Source organism: Larus michahellis, chromosome 15, assembly GCF_964199755.1.
Source record: "Larus michahellis chromosome 15, bLarMic1.1, whole genome shotgun sequence".
Classification (NCBI taxonomy): domain Eukaryota; kingdom Metazoa; phylum Chordata; class Aves; order Charadriiformes; family Laridae; genus Larus; species Larus michahellis.
This window is the reverse complement of record NC_133910.1, coordinates 7,065,091-7,088,241: the sequence shown is the minus strand read 5'-3', so window position 1 is coordinate 7,088,241 and position 23,151 is coordinate 7,065,091. Positions and strand designations below refer to the sequence as shown.

Here is a 23,151-nt window from a genome sequence, read left to right as displayed (position 1 = left end):
ACACAGACCTGCCCCGGGCTGGGTACCGGGCTGCCCAAAGAGAAGGGAGGCGTCAGCATGGGCATGGCACTGGCACCCTGGGAAAGCACCTTGCCACCCAACTTCTCATCCTCCCTGGAAAACACACTGTTCCCCTCCTCTTTGAGCAGCCATTCAGTTATTTTGTGCAATTACATCTTTACTACCCGAGATGACAGGGTTACCCGCTTCTGAAGATGTGCTGAAGGGAAAGACTCAGTAGCTCAGCGCTGGTGTTAGAGAAGGAGGGAGCAGGGATCAGAGGCAAGTGGGACAAGGAAACAGCAGCGATGGCCCAGGTTAGAGGTCTCCATTCCAGGACAGATGCTGACGGGGAAGGAAAGTGGGATGCGTCTGTCCCCTCCAGACCCATCTTCTGTAGCCTGTCCTGCCCTATCCACCCGCTTTTGCTGGTGCTGGGCTGGTCCCAGCCAGCTGGAGGCTGGTGAGTGTCCTCAGCCCTCGCCCAGTGCCGCAGCATGGGCAGCGATGGCTGTGGTTCGCAGTGGTCCAGCCTGGCAGGGCTGGCTGGGGAAGTGTTTACGGTATCCTCATTTCTTCCAGCAGAGCCCTGTCACCAGCAGCGCAGGATCTGCCAGGGCAATCTCACTTCACAGCAGTCACCTGCCTAATCCCATCACAACACATCTCATCGGCATCTGACCTAAAGAAGGAGAAAGTTGACCCCGTATTTGCAAATGCATGTGGCAAGCTTCATCTTCTCCAGCCTCCTGGGCCGAAACCCAGGATAAAGGCTTCCCCTAATTTTCCCTGACAGGAAAGGCTACATTTAGTCAATTAGTTAAATCTTTAAAACCCTCTTTTACTGACAACGCCAGTTAGAGATGAGTGAATGAGGTCCTGGCAGCTCTCCAGGGAGCATCCCATGCCAAATGCCGCAAGGCACAGGGGGAAGGTGCCTTTCCCCTGCAGCCCCAGCGGTTTGGCCATGCAGGCAGGGCTGAGCACAGCTCCTTGGGCTCCCCTTGAACCTTCAGCCCTTCAAAATGAACTGAACAGCCAGGCATGGCCACCCTGAGCATGGCAGGGCAGAGGGACCAGGGCGAGCGTGTAGAGAGGCACCTCAGGGAATAACATCCTAAGGGCATACGCAGCATGGACCCATCCTAAGAACGGGGTAAGGAGGGTGCAGTGAGAGGCATGGCTTTATCACCATTGTCAGCATCTCTAGGAGCCCAGGAAACAGAGAAGGAAGCTTTTCTTTAGCCTGCGTCAGTATTTATATGGCATACACAGCTCGGGAGAGGTCCTGCTGGGCCAGGGCTGTACAAACAGTACAAGCTCCAAGTAGCTTTATAATGTAAACAGGAAAAAAAGGAGGGTTGAATCAAGATCGGTCCGCTCCTTTGCACACGGACAGCCAAGGCACAGAGAGATACAGGCTTCGGGCTGGTGGAGCATTTGAAAACCTGGTCAACTGTTTCATTGAATCCAGTTGGACATGAACTGCTCAAAGGCATTGCCACATCCATCTCAAAGCAGCTCAGCCGAGGTCACGCAGGGAGTCACAGCACAGGGATGTGCCTGGGCAGCCCCCCTGAAGCACAGGAGCCACAAGACCAACTGTGATCACTCACTGCGACCTCAACAGATGAGTTTCCCTTTTTGGCTGTGTTTTCTGGCAAGAGAAGCCAAAATGGCACTGTGCGGGAAATCACAGCTCTGCGTCCCTGTGTCCGAATGCCGATGCTCCAGCTGCAGTAAGTTGCGCCTGCGCTGAGGTCCTCTCAGCAGGCAGCAAGATACAGCTGGACGGAGCCCAGCTTTTCTTTTAATTCTAGTTTCAATGTCTTACATGGGCACATTTCTCACTATAATCCCTGAGCAGGTGCCCGTGGAGCTATGTAGTGGAAAGCCATCATTGGGTCCTTGCAAGTCTCACCTGCAGTCACATGCTGCCCCCCGTTAACCACGAGTTTTGGTAAATGTAGGCTCCAGCAACAGTAGCAAAGCAGGTCATAGAGTTGCACGATCAGTGAGTCCCCAGGCCGAGACAGTATTGCCCTCAGAGACATGCAATGCTGAGCAGCGCTATCAGCAATCCCCGACAAAACAAAGTGTTACGATGTTGGCCAGATATGAACATCGTCAGCTCACAAATGCAGGGGAATTCAGCTCTGGGCTTTGCAATTCAGGTTTATTGCTAGTCCATGTGAGCCAATAGAGGTATATCCTGCTGCTAGAGGCAGCATTCCCGCAGAACAGCGCTAAATACTCAAACAAAGTGTTTCTGCAAAGCAGCGCTGCATTTTCCCCTGTTTAAGCAGATACTCAGAGCTCAAAGAGAGACAGTAACCAGCCTCTGAACAGCAGAAGCACGAACACGCAGTCAGTAGCTCCTTTCCAGAAATCCAGAGCTTCTTCCTTACCCCTTTATCCAAATATTGATATTTCACTATCGCAGTCTGGCCAAACGAAAAGCAAGCAGATGCCTTGCCCAGAGCTGAAGGGAGACATTACTGGCCACAGATTTGTAGCTAACTTTTCCTCACACTTCTAACGCTTTTCCAGACAACTAGAAAGGTCCCCGGGAGCAAAACAATATACCTCTGCTTTTTCTTCATGAACAACTTCTCAGCTGGGCCCGGCAAAAGCAACTCTTCTCATGTTTGCTTAGATAACACCGCTTTATAAATCCCTGGCATTTTCAAATTCCTGCAGGCAGTGCTGCTGGGAAGTACGGGGTCTGTGCGGCAGCGCGAGCGGTCCCCACCTGGGCAGAGCGCTGGGAGCGCAGCTCCGCACGCCTTATCTCGTCTTTGCAGGCTTCACCTGGGCAATAGTTAATGCAGGAGCTTGATGAGTGAATGGTACAGTGGAAAAGAGAAATATGCTTTGGGATTTAAAAAGCTCCTCTGGCCCGAGCCAGTACCCAGCATCCCCTCCAGTGAGAAGATAAAATGCCAGAAATATTGACAGACGCCTTGGCCAGAAGAACAGGTCAAGGTAGGTCACTTCACAGCAGGATTTCAGGTGCAGCTTTATGATCTGAGCTGCAAAGTCATGGCTCCAGCTGGTATTTAGTCTTCTGTAGAGATTCTCAGTCAATACCTGGGCGTTTTGATATTGATATCCCTGATAGAGGACGCTGGAGACCACAGGTTTTCCTGCTGCGAGGAGCTGATTAACAGAAACGTGCTTTTGAATTTAAGTGAGACAGGGTGAGGGACTTGCTGAATCAGCCGCCTCCAAATTTAAACCTTGATTTGGTTAAATAATTAGGTTTAAATATGTGCATAGCTGTCACTAGCTGAATGTTAAGCACACGCCTAAGTGCTACACTGAGGACGGACGAAGGGAAATAAGCCCGGGCTCACAGGGCCATGTTTCTTGTCCTTAGGGAAGAGGAGAGGGGAAACCGCGTTTGTGGAAGATTGTTCACTATCAGTTTGATGGGCAAAACAAAGACTTGGGAAGAAACAATAGCCCTGTCATGACTAAAAAGGAGGTCACAATTTTAAAAGAATTTTCTTTTTAAAATTTGTATGTATATCTGCAAAATACCAAAGCTATCGCAACATAAACACAGACCCCCAAAAGTCGCCATTGTTCTTTACAATCAAAACCATATTTGCTATTTACATTTCCTTCAAAAGCAAAATTACTTTAATGAAGTATCCACAAACAGAGCTCATGGAATCCACAAACATCTGGCGGAGGCTGCATTCATGTTTCCATTCTGAATTGAATTACGTCCCTTTTGTAAACTAGGATAGACAGAGGGTAATGTCTGAAATTACAATTGGGGGATCAATTCCCCATCCTGAGAAAACCAAGAGCCAGAACAGCAGGACAAACTAGGCAAACAAAGAATACCATGTGCCTGGAATATCTTCTGAGAGTATGAAGAGAAGGAAAACCTGAGAGAGAGATATACAAACCAGAAATCCTGCAGGCAGGAGATCTGCTGGTCCTTACAACACCAACTTTCCATCATCATATTCACTGAAATGTGTAGGATTTCAGAGCAAAGCCCAAGCTCCTCCTCTCTGCTGGGGATCTTGGAAAGGATGTCAGTCTGCCTCACGAGTTCTATATGGATTATATCACTGCGGTGCTCAAAGGCACCGAATCTCCACCACGCCACAGGCCAGCAGCGGGTGTTGAAGGCAGGATCAGCGCAGGGCACCAGCAGCAGACCCAGATGCTCAGCGCCTGCTGGCAAAGACTGCTCCTTGCCGATACCGGTGTCCTTACGGCAACATCAAGATCTCAATCAAGGTCTTGCTGTCTTAAGGCAACATCAAGACCTCTTCCCCGGGCACTGAATTCTGTTCTACCTCCACGTTCTGCAATTCCTGGGGTGACTTTTTGCAGGGCTCCGCAGCCAGCCGCGACAGAGCCACCGCTGCGTTTCTGGTTTTCATGGCTGGGATGCACTTTGAAGTCTAGGCTTCCTCAGTGGAGAAATGTCCAGGGGGAACAACTGGCACAGGGTCTGCCAGACTCAACGTCTGGAGAGAAAATGCAACCCAAGGCCATGAAGCTGAACGTCTCTGGTACGTCACTTTGAGGATGGACAGCGCTGGCGGCAGTTGGTGTCCTGCAGGATTTCTCCGCAGGGTTTGGCACCCTCTCTCTGGATCTAGCTACACCCAAAGGCAGGTCCCTGCTGTGCTGGCCAAGCTCCTTTCTTAGGAGCTGAATCAGCTTTGCTCTTGGTTTTACCTTGGGTGAGAATAAATACCCACTTCGTCATTCCTGACAGCACAAGTGGAGCTGAAAACTGCCCGGTCAAGATTTACTCTCCTTGTGGCTTGAGGACTTTAGGCCAACACAGAAGTAAGAAGCCGGAGAAGATTTATGTGAGTGAATCTTGCTCAACCCAACAGCCAAACCCACAGTTGTATGCGACTGCCTGTCATAAGGAGAGGCTCGGAGCCGGGGGGATGCGGCCAGCATCCCTGGCTGGTAGCTGGGGGAACGCAGTGCTGGGACTCCTTCTCCGTCACCGCGGACATTAAAGGCACTGGCAGAAATGTCTGATCCCCTTGGAGGACTCACCTCTCCAAGAGCCCACACAGTTGGCAGCCTGGATTCATTCAGAAGGCATTTCCCGTTCAGCTCTGTGCTGTAGTTTTACCTTGAGATATTTTCTGCCACCCATTCAAAGCCTCCCCTGAAAGTGCCTCCAGTTTCTCATCCATCATGACCATGGATGTCCCAAGACAGCTCAGTTCATTGCTGCTGTGTAGCACAGAGAAACCTCGCTCCCCAGGGGACCCTCTAAAAGCGGAGCCAGGGAATGAGATCCATGGGCCTTCCCACCAAAGAGAAGAGCAGCAAGGAAGCTGATTTTCCCAGCCACAAGTTAAAAGCTGAACCCTGATATGCATCTGCTGGGCTTGGTGTCCTTCTAGCTGTGCTTTTAAAGCTTAAAGCAGTTCCAGGGTACATAACTCTGTGGTTATAAAGCTCTCTAACTGGTAATTCCGTTTGCCAGTCCCAGCTATTCAAAGCCAGTATTAGCCCTGGCATAGGGAAACACATGCGATCCTTGGCTGTCCGGAATCCCCCAAGCAGGAGCTGCAGTTGAAGGAGAGACTTGGGGTGGGTAAAACGTATCATTTACTCTAGACTACATCTTTGAGAATGAAACATGGAAACAGATATCATTAGGTCCTTGGAGGGAGAAATGCAAAATATGCTGTTGTTGGGGCCTTCAGCAGAACCCGCGTGTGTTTGCTATTAATACTTTGTAAAGCAGCTGGACAAGGAAAAACAACCCAAAGCAGGGATGCTCCTGCAATAAATGTCCCGTTGAAGAAGAGGAAAGATTGAGGAGCTCAGTGGGACATGGATTGGATGTCACAGGCAGGAAAACAAGCAGCTTTGGCAGGTCTAGAGGTCATTCTGCTGTCGGCTGTCACCCAAACAGAGCAGGAAGAACCACACGTGAACTGACACAGAGCGCTTGGGAAATATTTATCTAGTGTAACTTGTACTTGTAGCACTGTCAGTGATGCTAGCGTTACCCAGTACTAAGCTGGGGTCTGCTCTTTCCAGGCAGAGCGAGGATTCACACATGCCTTACAGTGTGGTACTGTTTAGATACGTACAGATAAAACCGGGGCTTTGTGTTATGGGCTCGAAAAACCCATAGAAAGACACAAGCCATGCTTAAGAGTCTGACATACTGACAATGCAAAACACACCTTTCTCACAACCCTGTGGAATGTTACCAGAAAATATTAATCGTGCGAGACTTAAAGTGAAGGCATGGAAAGAGTTGACTGTTCGGCTCCTTGTCAGCTCTGTTTCTGCCTGCCTCGTCTCTTCATTCTATGTCACGGCAGAACATTTGCTGCTTTCTCTGCCTCCGGTTAAATCACAACATTTCACATCTCAGCTGCTCTCTCTCCTTTGGCAGCAAAGGCACCTTTCCTGGTCTTCTACCTGCACCCTTTTCCCCAGCCCAGATACATCTTCAGATGACTAAATCTTCACCATCCTCACCAGAAGAGTCCGTAAACCGTCTTATGACATTGCAGGTGGTTGGAAAAGACAAGCTGGACCACTTCCACCATAAACTCTACACTGGGACACCCCTCTGCCCATACACCTCACTTGCGTTCGCATCCCTGGTAAGACTTGCTTCAACGAACACAGTCTTTATGCACAGCAGAAACATGGCTGTGGAGGTGCTACCCCAAATGCTGCTCCTCTTCACACCCCAAATTAATCCACCGGATTACTTTTCCAATGGCTGAAAAAGGAGAGGGATAAAAATGCTTACCCTGCGGCCTTTCATCCCTCTTATCCCTGGCGCACCACGGACTCCTGCCGGACCCTGGAAAGGGAAAAGGGAAACAAAATGAAGATGGAGGAGGAGGAAGGCAGCAGCTGTCGGTAAGAGCCCACATCCCTACGTGATCTGCAGGGGCCTCAGACGCAGACCCTTGACCAGCAGGTTGGTTCATTAAACTCTTGCCAAAGACATTACCATATTTACTTGTCTCTAAATGGTCTTTTTTTTTTTAAACTCACTGATTGTCTTTGGATTATGAACATTTAGGCCAAGGATCCTGGCTGAGGTTCGTACGCTTAAATATCTGCAGCCTGTTGTTTGTGTAAGTGGTGTGATTTGAAGAGAAGTTGAACATCCAGAATTCCCTCCGAAGCTATTAAAAGCAGCTGTTTTTCAGTATCTGTATAAAAATAATAATAACCGGGATCTGTTTTTCAGTTGTCCAAATACAGACACCTCATCTTAGGTATCCAAGTTTGACCTTTCCAGCCAAATGCTGATTTTATCTTCAAGTAACTGTTGCCCTGTTAGTGCTGCGTAAATATTCATACTGGCAGATAGATGCTAATTTCATTGGGACTGTTGGTGTTGTGGATGTGATCCTGTTCTTTTACACTCACAGAAAGGATTCAGGTTCTCTTTTGACCTGGATTTGTACACACTTGATCCTGTGATGTGCACACAGGAAAAGCAGAAAAAAATTAAACAGCTTTTTTTTTTTTCCCCTGTGACAATATTTATCAGTTTCAAAAATTAAAGGATATGTTCAATTAACAGGACTTATTTCTGTATTATAACTTTAAGAGCCCATATTTGAAGTTAATGCTTTTCTACTGTCAGAAAAGAAAACCTCAAAATGACACATTCCATTCTTACTCCCTCAAACATTCCACATGAAGTTTTGCTATTTATATATTAATAGCTTTTACCAACTGTCAACCCTGCAAACTCCACCAAGGATTAGAACAAAATTGGACTGTGATCTTCCTACTGCTTGTACCACTGCCACTAATAAAGATTTTGCTTTTGGAACCGAGGTATCTTTCTTCATGGCATGTAAGTTCAGAAAACAAACGCTTAGCTGTTCTCACTCAAGATGGAAAAGTTAGTTGACTGTAACTATATTTGTAATCCCAGTAAATCTCGGTTTTGCCAGTGAGGTCAGTAGCGACTGGCACAGACAAGCAGTAGATGTGTCAGATGCCTGTTTTATAGAGATTTTTATGATAAACACATACTGAAATGAAATTCTTTGTTGGTATTTGGAATATCCTCCTGGAAGTCCCAGCCTATCCCAAATAGCTTATGAAGATACAAGCACAGAAACATTCATTGTGACGGCAAAATGGTGAGGGAGCAACTAGATACCATGCTGGTAATTTCAAGGAACTGTTCAGGAGAAGATGAGTGACTTTTGATATACCTATATGCATACATTATTTTCAAAATTGTGTATTAACACAAAAGATGTACCACGATGGTGAGCAGGAAGGGGAAAAAGGAATTCACAAGCCTCAGTGAGCTGAAATGAAGGCAGAGTTTCCTACCATTGACTCAACCTTTGCTCCTCATTCCCAATCACCTTCTCTTGAATTCAACAGCCATCAGAGCTGCTAAGGCTCACTGGAGAGCTTAATCTCAAAGATTTTAACAGTTTAGGACAAACAACAACAGCATGCCTCAGGTCTGGCTTGAAAAGCAAATAATGAGTGTTTCGTGGAGAAACAGGCAGAAACAGCTGGAGTTAATGAGCGAGGATTTGATATTAGGGCATTATTTGATTTACTGGCTCTGTGAGGAAGTTTGACTTATTGAATTATAACTTTTTAAAATGCAGTCTTGGAGGAAACATTTTGCTTGGATGAACTTGTTAGTTATTTGCCTGCAGGAGAACAGGGAACTGAAGGAAGCAGAAGGACCTGGGGACGGTCTCAGCTCCCAGAGCTCTGCAGAGAGGTTTCGGCATCTCCAGTCAGAGCTGATGTCTCTAGTCATACTGTTGTTGTCATGCCCCAGTGAAGTAAGACAAAACTGAAGGTAGTAGCCAGTGGTGCACCAGACAGTGCTTCAGGATGGGGAGCTCTTTGCTGCAGGGCCACTGCAGAACCTCCCTCTGCTCAGGACGCGCTGCTGTCCCCCCCAGCGCCCACAGCATGGAATACGCTGGGGGCCTGCCTAACGCTCTGGCCATTCCTCAGCCATGCAGCAGCTAACGGGCTGGGAAAGCTGCTAAAAAAGGGACAGCTAGAGATATCCAGCTGCCTCCTAGACTTCTGCCAACAACAAATCTACGTGCTGCTCTCAGGGGCCACAGACCAGCTCACTGCTGGGGCTGCAGGCAGCATCGTGCTCCTTTTATTGTAAGGGCCTGGCCAGTGCCACTTTGCTGCTCTTCATTTAGGGATGGGTCACTGAGAGGTGCTGCTTGACCTCAGACCTTGTCTTTTCCTCACCTCTGTTGACTTGCAACTGTGAAATCTCTCCCCAGGCAGCAGATGGCTGTGTCTGGGGGGCCCAGAGCATCCCCCAGCGTCTTGCACTGGGCAGAGCTGCCGCTGATCCAGAGGCCAAATCTTTGGCACTGCCTGGGCATTTCACTGCTGTGGTCTTCCTCCCAATTAACAACACTGTGGGAATTCACACACTGAGCAAAATCCATTCCCTGTACCCACACAGAGCTGACTTTCTGTTGGTTCCAGCAAACGACACGCAGCGGCATTTGTGCTGCTGGGAGAGCCGGAGCTCCGTCAAACCAACAGCTGTGGGAAACTGGAGCCACACTAAAATCTACCTCCACACCAATTGCATGCTCCAGCTGCAGCTGCACATGTACCAGATGAGCCCGGCCAGGCGGAGGGTGCATCTGGGGGCAGCTGCTCTGCTGCCCTTCTCCCTCCAGCGAGGGGCTCCGCAAATGCACGATGCAGCCACTGTATCGTACAATGTGACCACTGCTACTACCAACAATTCCTAGCAGAAAGAGAGGGCTTTGCGTAACGCCTTGAGCTAGTGAACTCGTGGCCCGCTAAAAGATGGAGGCTGGATTGTGAGTTTTGGACCCTCCGTTAGGGAAATGAGCTACAGAAGTTTGGATTACCACCAATTATTTTTTTCAGCATTTCATCCCGTGCTGCTCTCACCTGTGTCCCATCCCTTTACCCCTATCTCTTGTTCAAACCAACTGGGACACAGTTGCTTGACTCAGCCCATGAATGCCTAGGGTAGGGGATGGTGATTTTTGGCGTACAGTATTACAAGGTGGTGATAGCCTCTACTTACTGTTGGTCCAGGTATCCCAGGAAAACCCACTCCTCCTGGTATCCCCGGGTGCCCCTAAAAGGGAAGGAAGAAGAACATGCCTGGTGTGAATTCCTGGGATCTGCTCAGCCCTTCTTCCTCCAAGTGGGAAGACAGAAAAAAAGGCATTGTTGGTTGCTTGCAAGGTCAGGCAGGTCTGTTATTTGTCAGGGTAAAATTGCTCAGGGGCAGATGGAGAAGGCCAGGCTGCGAAAAGCCCAGCTCCAACCTTACTAGCAGTATAAGCAGCTAGATTGTCTGAACAGCCCAGGAGAGAATGGGCTGAATAATTGGGAAAATCTGTCTTTGGGTCTTGTACTACAGTACACAGGAGGCAAGTGTCAGGGCAAGACAAGACATTGCTGGGGTCCCCTCTATTAAACTCCTAAATGAGAATCCCCAAACAGCAGTGCACATAGCACAGCAAAACACCATGAGCGTGCTGCCCCAGCAGCCCCACATCTCCCGCTGCTCCTGGCAACTTGGTGGGATGTGAACAGGGGTTGCTGTTGTTGGATCCCATCCTGTTCCTGGATCCCATCTGTTCAGCCACCAGGATGCTTGGAAACAGGCAATCCTTCAGGCGCCGTAGCTTGTAGCTCCCAGTTATCTCTACTTGACACAACAGGTCCTCAGCTGATGGAACTGCAGAACACACGTTGAAACCCAGTGTTTCCCCTGAAGGGGAGATTGCTGGGATGAGCTTAAACCTCAGTCCCCAGTCAATCCAATGGCCGTCTCCGTCCCCACAGAGACAGGAAGAATTTGCAGCTATTCTATTTTATTTATGTAAATAAAAGACTAGGAGAAGCTGTACTCTTCGCTAGGACAGAGAGAGAGAGGCATCAGCAAGAGCGAGAGAATGCAGACTTACTCCTTACCATCGACCCCTTGACTCCTGGAGGGCCTGGGGGTCCCACTGAGCCACGGTCGCCCTAGGAGAGACACATGGGGAAGAGTGAGGGCTTTTGCTAACAAGCACTCCGAGCTGGCAGCAATGGGGATCTAGAGCAATGAAACAACTGAAAGATCCACAAATTGCAGACTTTGCCATCAGGTTTCTACCAGAAAGGCTTCCAGTAGAGAATAACCATCACCCTCTTCCAAGTATCCATCTCATCAGAGTAGTTAAAGGACTACAGCAAGAATTAACTAATCCTCCATATTCCAAGAGAGAGGACTTTACTACTGCCATCAAACCACTGAAGAACAAGAAACAAGAAAAAATGTGCTCAAGGCCCTCTTCAACTCCAGACTAGGACTGGATCCCAGGAGATCTCCAGCTCTTCCCACCCAAGGCATGACATCCCTCTCTGTTCTGCAGTATCATAATCCCTACACGTTCTGGCATTTTTAGAGGCATGGATTTGAAAGCTGTGGCCATGAGGTCCTGCTGAGAGTGAGGAATCAAGTTGGGAAAAACCAGACAGCTGGTGTTTTCAGAAGGAGACTGTAGGTGTTTTTGGGGGACTCCCTATCCTGGGCCTTACACTGAGACCACAGTGAAGACAACAATGATCTGGAGGCCTGTGTTTACGAGGGGTTCAGAGCCAGATACCTCCATGGCCCACCCTACAGATATCAGCCCTTTTAAAACAGGCCACCATTTGGCTTTAAAAAAATGAACGTTACTGAAAAAATCACTTATTAATTCCCAAAGTCTTACTCAACCCTGCATGCGGAACATCTCCCTTCCCCTGAGTACATCCTTGGCCCCACAGCTCAGCCAAGAACAGGAGACGAGGTGTAAACCTCCCTGAGCACCACCGCGGCCCATGACACAAGGCGAGTGAAAGGCATGGCTCTGGCGATGGGATGTTAACTGCTCCTTTTTGGAGACGGTGGCAATTCTCACCGTGACTGCCTGTACTCTCCCTCGCAGCCCCAGTAACACACCGGGAATTAGGTGTGTTACATTTGGGTGCCTGGGGGGATGAGGAAGGAGGAGTTAGCAAATGCTGCCAAGTAGTTTACGCCCAAAATCTGACCTACCTTCCAACAGCTAAAGCGTAAGGGGAAATATTTTCTGGGCTCTAAGCAGCTTATTGAAAACAAACCCTAGAGTTTGTGTTGTCACCAGTTGGCCCTTGTAAACCAATGTAAGGATTTTTTTTCCCTGCTCTGAATGCATAGATTTTATTAAGTATGTATTAACTGTATTGTTCTCTTTGATAATCTTTGGATTCTACTGGCTTCAGTCTTAAGGTTTGCAGCTCTTGGGATGGAGATTGCTGACTCAGCTGTGTCTAATGAAAGCATATTTCCCACTTCATTTAGCTTACAACAGCATAGTAAGCCGTAGTTTGCGATGCCAGCTAGAGGCCTGGCTGAGCTTTTGTTTTGATGATAGTTACTTCTGTCATTCCTAAGTTTGTCCTGGTGGAGAAGTCTGATAGAAATCACAGCTGTGCTGAGGATCTCCTAGGGCAGATTTTCAAAGGACAGCCCGGGTTTGCCTGGACACCAACGTAACCTCACTGTGTTACAGAGTCAATCTGCAAGATGAGGACGGCTCATGTGGCCAAGGCACTGTCACAGGAGTCGTAAAGCCAGATGTGAATTTGCTGGAGTGGGGAAAAAATTCTTCCCATGTCTCCTGCATGGCAAACTCCCCATTATCCCTTCAATTCAGGACTGCAGCTGCCATTGACACCGCTCACTCAGGCACCTTGGACGCATCGCAGCCTCGTTATTCCCCTGTAAAATGCAGCCCACATCACATCGTTCCTTTTACTTCATCTGTGCCTTGACAGTTTGGACTGAGCCTGCTTCTGCTGCTGCCCCACCAGAGACCATCAGCGCAAAGCGCTTTCCAAAGGCTGATGCAGACGAATAGTAAAATGCATTTGCAGCGAACACAGTGTAACTGTCACAGAGTCTTGACATCATTACCCAGAGGACAGGACTTGAAGTAATAAAAGCGTGCGAGAGAACTGATGTGTGGAATGCATCATTTTATGCTCTTTACTATCTTTATGGCTAGACTGTGAATAATTAAACCACCAATGAAAACCAGCAGTCTGCAACTGAGATACAATGAATGACATAGATGATTTGTCTTTGGAAGCTACCCCTGAATAAAATTTTACAGTCTAATAGAAAACAAATTAATGTCCATTTACATTTTTATGGAAAATAAAGCCAGTTTTTTTCCTGAAAGCAGCATGTATCTGTACTGTACACAAGAGGGCACCAGCCCTTAGTAGGGTGCTCAGTGTAACCACAGGGGCAGCCAGACAGGATGGTCCTCATCAAATGAAAAGGGAAATATTTGGAACAGCCTTTGCTCAGACGGGCGCCCGTACTCTTGTACCTTTTCTGCACCTAAGAATTTGCTGAGCCCTCCTGTTCAGTGCAGGCTCAGCCCTGGTCCTGCGCGACCCCGTTGGCAACTCAGCATGGGCTTGTGAGCACATCCCTGCACAAATCTGCTGTAACCTAAACTCCTTGGGCTCCTCCCTTGACCAGGAACACAGGGCTGATGGGTCCCTCATTCCCAGAAAAAAAAAATTGAACTGACTGTTAAATACGAGCTTTCTGGCAGATTATGAATGAATAAAGCTTACACTTTCAGAGAATATTTGGCAGCATCTCCTTGGAGGGCAAGCGCATGTTAATTCCTAAATCCAAAGAGGATGATTTTTGCCTGGCCCAAGACTGGCTCAGATGTGCTGCGTTCCCAGCTGGGTGTTGCACTGACACGACAACTTAAATCCCCACAATATTCCTCCCGCCCCAGTCTCCCTCACCCTGCAAAAGTTACAACCACCAATTTGTTGCAAGCAATCTTACCTTTTCTCCCGCTATTCCAGGCTCCCCCACTGGACCAATAAAACCCATTAAACCCTGAGGAAAGAGAAAAGCACAATTAATTTTCCGTTTTGTTTGCTGAGAAAGTAAACAAGTTCTTTGGTCCACCTTGCTGGTTGAAATAGCACAGCATCCCTCGTATACCGCTCAGTAATTCCTACTGGCTACCAGAGCGGACAGAGTTGCTCCCGGCCATGGGAACGTCTAACTCCACAGCTGGTTCTGCTTTAGGCGCCAGCTGGAACGGCAGCACTAGGATCTGCAAGAGCCACAACACACAGTATAGGGGATGAGTTAAGCACGTTTCGTAGAAAGGCTGAGTCCATAGCGTGGCTTTGTTTTGCAAGCATTTCCCAAAACGTCAGTGCCGCTTCCCCAAGAGCATCGATAGTGGGAGCTCCTGGGTTGCACAGAGTCTGAGAGTTACCATCATTGTAACTGCCGTGCTGGGTGGACTTCCTCTGGGTTCATCTGACCTGCTTCCAACGCTTCTGCAACTTAATTTTGCCCTGGACAGTGTCATGCTGTTGGGATGTCAGTGGGAAATACAGGTCTGAGGACGCAGCCAGAGGGGCCAGCAGGGCAGATCTGTCACACTGCTCAGAAACTATCTTGGAAAAAAAGACGAGTCTAAGCTCAGGATTTGTCAGGATTTAACAACGTTTGGGATAATGAAGAAACAGACAGAACTGCTTTTAATTAGAAAGATGGGAACAGATGCAATCTCAAGCCAAGATTCCTGAGAATTAAAATACAGCAACCTTCCTACCAACTTTCTGGCTCTAGAGATGAAAGGGACCGTCCTGTGCCACAGTAGGCGCTCTCTCTCACTGCATGATTCTCCTGGTCCCTGGTCCCAGCAAGGGGCATTAGGAGACAGATATCTATATTTAGTTCCTCCAACGAGTCTGTAACTAAAGGGATTAATCTCCTGTTGAAACACTTCACAACCTGCCCACAGTTGGCATGGGTGGTGTCAAATGAAGCCGTGCCCCAGCTTGTTTGATTTTAGGCAACAGTCTGATTGGTACTGGGAGGTGGCGGCTGAGCAAGTCAGAGACAGGAGATGGACTCTCCAGTGGTATCACCCTAATCTTCCTCTTTTTTAGAATAATTTGAAATCTTCATAATAAACTGTAAAGTGCCTCTACGCAAACGCATCTCACCTTTTCACTTTAACATCAAGGAGGTTTTCAAATGATGCACTCAAGAAAACATTCCGCATGAACAAACACAATGGGGACAAGAGCAAGGCAACTTCTGGAGTGTGGTCTCAGAAAAGGGAGCGATTTTCACCCTGCTATCTCCTTTCTGGGGCAATGGCAAGAGAAGGAGCAGAAGTTTCCTCTCTGTACTGCTGCTTCATTGCTTTTTCCGTCCCCAGCTGGCCTGACACGTGTGCAGTTCGTAGAGGGGCTCTCTGCAGTCTGCGATCGCTGTGGTTCTGTTTACATCTGTGTACTGAGAGTGTAGAGTGACACCCCCCAGCTACAGAGGAGCATCCAGCACCGACAGAGCAGCCTACTCGCAGGTCGCGCAGCTCCTCCCGCCACCAAAAGCCTCTCTCTCTCCATCAAGTTCTGCTCCCACCATAAAGCTGTAGCGCAAAATAACCAGTCTCATCGCTATTCTCACGTGTGTGAGGCCCAGCAGACCCATTCAGAGCCATAAAATGCAATGTGGGTCACTCTCCAATGACTTTTAGAGGGAACAGCTTCTGACGATGACTCCAAATGCCGAGAGACTTCATGCATTAACATTCCTCACATGGTGCAATTAAATGCCGTCCTTTGAACATGACTGGAGAGAGGAGCTCCTCACTGAGGCATGCTGATGGGCTCAACAAAAGCATCTCTCACTTGGACGCTCAGCTGGCTTCGCCTCTTGCAGGGAGCAGCCACACACCGCGCTCGGGAGCTGCAGAGCTCTTGTCACACTCTGGCATGTGAGCAGCATCCAGGTGAAAAGAGTTTAGGAAAAACTCATAAGAGAAAGCAAAGAGCTCAGCGGGTATGTCGGAGCCTGGAGTTAGATGCCTGCGTTAGCAATTCATCCAGAGATGATGTCCCAGGAAAGCCGCATGCCACTGTGCCATGATGGAAATATCAATTAACCACGGGAAGACATCTACTACCAGGAAAGCTCTACTGTCCCATCAGGGCCTCAATGTCACCAACCCTTCTGACATCAGCACCGAAATGGTCTTTGCTGTGTCCAAAGCTGAAACTTTTCCAGTGCAGAAGTGTGCCATAGTGGCCAGGCTGTGTGGACACGACATGCGTGGGAGCAGAGCGGCGCTGGACTCCGCAGCAGATTGCCCAGCGCAGGAACCACACGGAGAGCAGGCGAATCTGCAAGATCTGCATATGCAAGGTTGCCACTGGGTGGCATTGCCGAAGGCTGCCGAGTCAATTATCCTTTCGATGAGACACAAGCGCAGATACACAGCTAATAAGTGTATCCAGTTACTGAAGTTTTCCAGTAGCCCAAGGCCATGAAGAAGGCAAATGTTAAGGCAGAGGAGAGAATGGCAAAGCAATGAGATGAAGCAAGGGAATGCATTGCGAAGCAAAAATAAGATAATCAAGAAAGAATAAATCTGTTCCTTCATTTCTAATTTCTCATAAAATCTGCAGAACTCTCTCTCTCTCCCTGGGAAGATGCTCTCTAAGATACTTCTGGGTTACTCAGGTCAGCCCTGCTCTTGCAGAGAACATTGTCACCATTCAGAACAAGACTGTTCCAAAAGCACTTCTGAGGCGCATCGCATATCCCAAATCAGGCTTGAAGACTAACGCTCCTGAGACGCTCTCTACAGCAGCATTGGCTCCCACCCCAAAAAGTCTCTAAGGGATCTGGGTCACAAAGCGAGATACGTTGGTTGTGCTTCCCAGCTGAGCCGGTGCTGCTCTAGGAATGGTTTGCAGAGTGCTGACTGGAGCCCCCAAACCAAGGAGCCCCCAAACCCAGCACCCTCCCAAGACCCCTCTCGCTGTCACAAATGTGCCATTTGTTATCGCAGCTTGTGTGGAAACCTGCCGGCACGGCCAACGCTGGCGGGGTGGAGGCAAATACGGCACCTGCTGCGTGGGTGAACGGCAGGATGGAAGGCGAACACAGCCAAAGTTTTCACTCCAAAACCAGGGAAAATTCTGTCCGCGATGGTACATCATGTTTCTGCCCAAGGGAAGATGTTGCTGCTCCCCGCATACCCAGCAAGAGAGCACCTCACGGTGTGACTGTGACAAAGTAGGGACCGAAGTGAGACGGCACAGCGGGGACCCTGTGACACGGCCGGGCTGCCAGCACAGCAGCTCCGCAGTGTTTGCAGCCAACGCTGTCTGCTCTGGGGTAACTTAACTAACGTTGCTGTGTCTGCAAGCAGACACAAATCGAGATGGATACGTCTAGGCAAAATAAATCTCGGTAAATTATTGGGAGTATATGAAACAACCGGGGGAGATTGGGTAACAATATTCTTCACTGGCCAAAAGGGGAGAGACACTAAAGGGAACACAAGCAGCAAAAGATTCTGGTTTTAAGAATCAGAAAAGCCACCAGTGGCAAACATTAAACCAAAGCAGACATGAATTGTGGCCATTACACTAAAATGGCTGCAGTATAACATATTTTTCCCGGGTTCCCAGGCTTGAAAAGAAGCCCTGCATCAAACACGACTCCAGGCAGTGTGTGTAATGATGCACGTGAAGTCCCAGCAGCGGTGGCTGCCCGGATAAAGGCCCACAGTATACAGGAAAGAATGTAAAACATTTATATTAGATGGGGAGTTCAGCATGTCGCTCATGATTCAGTCTGCTGTATTCCCCAGCCAAGGGCATAGCGGAAAAGGGATGGAGATTGTTAAAAAGTTGCTGGGGGCTTGGGGGGAAGGAAAAGGGGGGGGGACCGGGGGGTTGTAATTCCTAACTCCTGTCTGGCTTTCCCCATTTATTGTCCAGCCCTGTCATAATTAAGCCCCCCCTCTTGGCTGCATCAACAGAGAGCAAGTCAGCAATGAAGCCTTGCATAAATCATAGCCCATTTGAAAGAAACAACCGAACGGCGAGCCCAGCGTGAGCAGGGTCTCCCAGGGACGGGACCGCCAGTCGCTCCCAGCAGGAACTGATCACGGCCTTTCTGTTTTACTGGTTCGCTAGAACTCAAAACAAAACAAACCAGGGACAAAAGACGGGAGGGAGTAAATGTACAATCCTCCCATTCAGATGAAAGAAAGGGAAAGTAAAACAGTAAATATCACAGTTTAAGGGAGGACGCTCTGACCCGCAAAGAAAAGGCACGCGGTTTAACCCCCTGTACACCGGAGCTCGGCCGCAGCCTGGGGCTGCGCTGGGATCCCACTGCCCTCTGGGAGCCAGGGAAGGAAAGGTGGAGACACGCTGGCAAACCCCCCCTCAGATCAAAGAGGCCGCACACACCCCAGTGCCCTCGAACCCGCGGATGAGAGCTCTGCGGCTCAGAAAGAGATGCACCGGAGAGGAAGAAAGGTAAACGTGTTGGGAAAGGCGCTGCTCTAAGACATGGGAAACACCGGTGCAATTCCCTGCTCGGTTCTCAGCGACCCATCTCACCTTGGTCAAGTCAATCCATGTCTCCCCAGGTCAGACCTCAGCCACAAAACTGACATTGCAGCACATTCCCGAGCACCGCAAGGAAAATACATTAGGGACATAACCGATGGCACAGTTTTCTTTGACAAATGATTTTAGAATACTATCTGATACTGGGACAACAATATCTCCCTCAAGGGAAGAGACACCCCTGAGGGGCTGTGGAGTGACTGCCCTTCCCAGCACGGTGTGATGGCTGCGTGGCTGACCCTAACGTCACCATGCCAGGGAGCAGGGCTGTCACCTCAGGAGGTTCAGAAAGCTGTTTCTGGCGTGACAGGACTCATTCCCAGTAAGGACGTAGGTCAACCTTAGCTTCTTTCAGCTGGCACAGCTCTTCACGGATATTTTCAGTCTCTAGTGCAAAGTAGGGGGAGTCCATGGGTTTGCAGCACCCTTCCCCAGGGTGCTGCTTCTTCCACAGGGCTGTCTGACCTACATGCACATTTCGAAGACATCCTCCTGCTCTGCATTCCCAGCTCTGGAGCAGGAAGGCTGGTGCCCTGGGCCAAAGGCCTCATATTCTTCTTCATATTCTTCTGCCTCCATCTACTGGCAAGGAAGGGTTAAATCACACATTTCCAGGGTACAGGGGAGCCCAGCAGCTGGAATCCTTCCAGCATATGAAGACAACAAACGTCTTATGAATGAACTTCCCGAGTCAGTGTCCTTGCAATGGAAAAACAATGCATTGAGGACTGCCCTGTGGCTTAAAACCTAATTATTCCAATGAGAGCTCTAGTGTCACTGGAAACCTTACAGAAACTCCCATGTTTGCCTAAACAGATGTCCCTAAGAAAGGGAAGAGGGCCACAGTGTGATGGAAGGCTGATCTTTTCTCACGCCGTTATACTGAGGTTTCCACTCAGAGGGAATCTGTATGGAGGGCAGAGCAGCAAGTTTGAAAAGTCTGACCGCTCTTATTGCGCCCGTGGAATAGAAAACATCAAGGCCTCCACAAGAGTAAACGGGGGTGAGGTGAAGGTGGCTTTTAGTGACAAGTGACCTTGGCAGCCTGACCCCTCAGAGCTCTGTGAAAAACCAACCCAGCCCCAACACCGAACGCGGAAGCTTAGGTGTTCAGAGGGAGGGATGAAAACCCAACACTCCAGCACTGTTCAGCAAAGGTGTGATGGGAAAGGAGGTTGTTTCTCATTAATCTGGTGTGACATTTTTGTCCTAATGACTTGACTGGCATGGAAATGGAAATTCTTTCTGGGTGATATTTCTAGACAGAGACTAATTGCCTAAGAATAATCCAGGCAGCTTTCGTACCACTGTGCTGGGTTCAGTGTCAGCGGAGGCCAGCTGTGTTTTCTTTTTGGTGAACAGTGCCTACAGTTTTCATCCAAGGTCAGTCCTGAGGGACATTCAAGAATAATAATCCTAATGATGCTTTGTCCTTCAAAGATGACATGTTGGTAAGGATCTCAAAGTACTTCTAAATACTCATTTTTAACTGTAATACAGCAGTATCTGTAGGTGCCACCTGAGAACAGGAGCCGTTGTGCTAAGCACTGTTCAGAGCTGCCTTACGCCTTCCACAGAAGGGGAAACTGAGGCACAGAGCACTGGCAGGTGCTGCCCGGGATTGTGCCGAATCTGATACAGCTGGAACTAGAACTCAGATGTGTGGAACAACTTTGCTTCTTCAGTTGTTGCTCTTCATGGAGAAAATTATTAACCAAAATACGGAAATGGCTCTAATTTCCAAATAGAAATAACCATCCTTGATATACACTGAGACTCACCAGATTGCTGGTACTGAAAAGGATCCACCTTGGTTTTTTGGACTTCCTTGGTCAGAAACCCATGGAAGAAGCGATGCTCAGCTGTCACATACAGGGGAAAGAAAAGCCAGAGAGGCTGACAAGCTAAACCAAACCAAAGTCACTGACCATTTGGCAGGGAAAGTGCTGGGAAGGACAGCTGTGCTGAGAAGCAACACCCTCTCTGCCAGGGCCAGCTGCCACAGCCAGCTTGGTGTGGTCATGTACGAACGCGCAGAACATGTTGGAGGCTCCGTGGCTGCAATTTCAGGGCTGGTGGTGGACAAGTTGGTTGGTTTCAATCACAGAGCCTTGGGAAGAATTGTTTCTTTTTCCTTGATGACTGTGGTTCCCCTGCAGCCTGCAGGGATGATGTCTGTCCCCTGCTACCCCAGCAGAACATTCTCTCTTGCGGAACAGCGAAACACAGCTCTGTGCCTCTCTCCCCCAGGGCCTGGTTTCTTCAGCTGGTCTCCTCTACTCCCCAGAAAATCCAGTGTGAGACAAAGCAGCACAGCACCCAAAGCAGAGGATCCTATCCTTAAAACCTACACAGGCAAAGCCCTGAAACTGCTCTTTTAGGGATGAGGGATACACAAAAATTCACAATCTCTTTCCTGACCATGGCTTTGCCCCCTTAGAGAAGCAGAGCTGTACTGACAGCACATCCACCTGAGCTGTGAGTTTATCGGAGCACGCTGCCCCTGGAAAACCCTCCAGTTTAAAACAGACACCGTGATCACTGTCAGTGCTGTTCACCAGGAGCTTCAGCAGACTAAGAGCACCCCAGCTGGAGCATCAGGACTATGAACGAATTTAAGGTGGCCAGAAGCCCCTGGCCACTGTCTTTTGCCTGCACCCTGGTCATCCAGGAGATATTATACACAGGAGATCATCAAACAGACATGGGAAACAAAGCGTTTACCTGCTCACCAACTTTCCCTGGTCGGCCGCGGTTTCCTGGCTCACCCTGCAGGACAAGGAGAGACAAGGCACACCAGTTACTTGGTGCTCCCAGTCAGACCCCCAGTACAACCTGATTCTTTGTACATCATTTGGGCTGCTGCGTGAGAACTGTGGAAAATCTGCAAGAGGTAACATCTTAAAAAACCAATTGTGACTTGAAAGATAATCCAAAGCAAGAAACACAGCTGACGCAAACATGTTTAATAAGGCATGAGTTCACATCAAGGATGTTCCTGAAGTCGGGGTGTTTCTGACCCATAACGTTTCAATCTGAAAGATTAAGTAAAACAGCCAGATGAAGACAGAAACACATCATCAGCAGGAAGAGGTAGGACCATGATTAACCAAAGGATTTGAGGAGCATCTAGGGCAAGCAATAGTGTGGACACCATGGGAAGGTGTAGTTCTTGAATGACAGAGGAGACGGGATCCAGAAATTTCACCTGCTTGTGGAAGTGTCACAAGAGTAAAAGACAACCCAAACATTCCCAGGCAATGCTGCGCCCTGATTCTGCTCTTGCAAAATCTCAAGCATAGGCACGTTACTGTCACAGGGAACTTCTACACCAAGACCACAGAAAGAACCCACATGAGCTAAATCAGAGTGCAGGATGCGAGAAATTCAGAGAATGAGACAAATGAGGGGTGAAGAGAAAAGCAGGATGAGGAGGAGAATTTCAAACCCGCCAGGGATAAGGGCCGCCATGGCAGCACTGGAAGGCCAGCAGAGTGCCCCTGGACAGGCCATCCAGTGGCCAGGGTCACCGCTAACCAGTATTGTCTCCGGCTGACGGCAGCTGTATTTTCTCAGTAGGCAGATACTCCAGATGTGCTGCCAGACCACATTTTTGGTATTTACTGTTTGAAGAGGTTGTTTTTGTTCGGTTTTCTCTTTCCTTTTGAGTGTGGGTTTGTGGAGCAAACTGCCCTGGGATGGCTCCTGCTGCTAATTAGGCAGCAAAGATAGGAATGATGTGCATTGTTTTAGAACAAAAACGTGGAGAAGCAATGGAAAATAAGATGAGATGATGGAGGGGAGGTTGGTTAATATCAAAGGAGGAACACACTTGTTTATAATAAAGCACATGGCTTAAAAAATGCACCGTCGTTCTTTTTGCTGAAGAAACCAGGCAGAAGCACAGACCCCAAAATTCAGAGAAAAGGAGAAATCCTCAGTTCCCCTGGTCCTCTTGGGAATGAATAAGCTAGGCTTGGAGCACGGGAAAGTTGAGAAAAGATACTTCCCTCTTCCTTTCCTCCCATGAACAAACTCTTTCCTCACCTTTGGACCATCAGGACCAGGTCTTCCTGGAAATCCCTTCCGGCCAGATCGACCCTGAAATACATGGAAGAAAATTTATATAAAAAGCTTACAGCTGCCCTTGGTCCCAGCAGTGTGTCTGTGGACACATGGTGCAGCTTACAAGCGATGGTCCCTGTGAATTCAGGGTGCTAGAGATGTAGCAGCCCTTACTGAGGCCAAGGCAACACAAGAGGAAAGCTCTGTGTCTCGAGCAACACCGGGTTTGATCCATGGGGAACATGCCCAGACGGCTACTCCAAGTTTCAGCCCATTTCTGAGCCTCCAGCTCGATTCCATTACTTAAACACCGCATCAGAAACATAACGTACGGGCTATAATTAACCAAACCAAGGGCTTTGCTGCTGCCCTTTAATTTATTTGAATTTATTATGTGCTGCGTTCAACTGGATTTATTCTACTTCCAGCAGTTTTCTTGTTGCAATGCCAGCAAGGACACCAGCAGCCTGAGGATTCAAAGATGGTACTTTCCCAGCACTGGCAGGGACTCGGCCTTATGGGCTTCTTATGGCCACATCCCTGGCATCCAGAGAGGATTTGGGAGTAGGACTGTCCCTACACTGGGGGAAGCCA

The 23,151-nt window shown here is 48.7% G+C and overlaps 1 protein-coding gene across 1 annotated transcript in view; it reads right to left on the bottom strand.

The window, feature by feature from the left end:
- The window catches only part of COL27A1 (collagen type XXVII alpha 1 chain), a 163,260-nt gene that overhangs the window by 50,089 nt on the left and 90,020 nt on the right, over positions 1–23,151 (bottom strand). Inside the window, exons 23-28 of the mRNA XM_074608623.1 lie at positions 22,540–22,593; positions 21,217–21,261; positions 13,877–13,930; positions 10,966–11,019; positions 10,067–10,120; positions 6,776–6,829 (exon numbers count right to left, since the gene is read on the bottom strand). Coding sequence (XP_074464724.1) covers positions 6,776–6,829; positions 10,067–10,120; positions 10,966–11,019; positions 13,877–13,930; positions 21,217–21,261; positions 22,540–22,593 — 315 coding nt within the window. The remainder of the gene's footprint in view (positions 1–6,775; positions 6,830–10,066; positions 10,121–10,965; positions 11,020–13,876; positions 13,931–21,216; positions 21,262–22,539; positions 22,594–23,151) is intronic.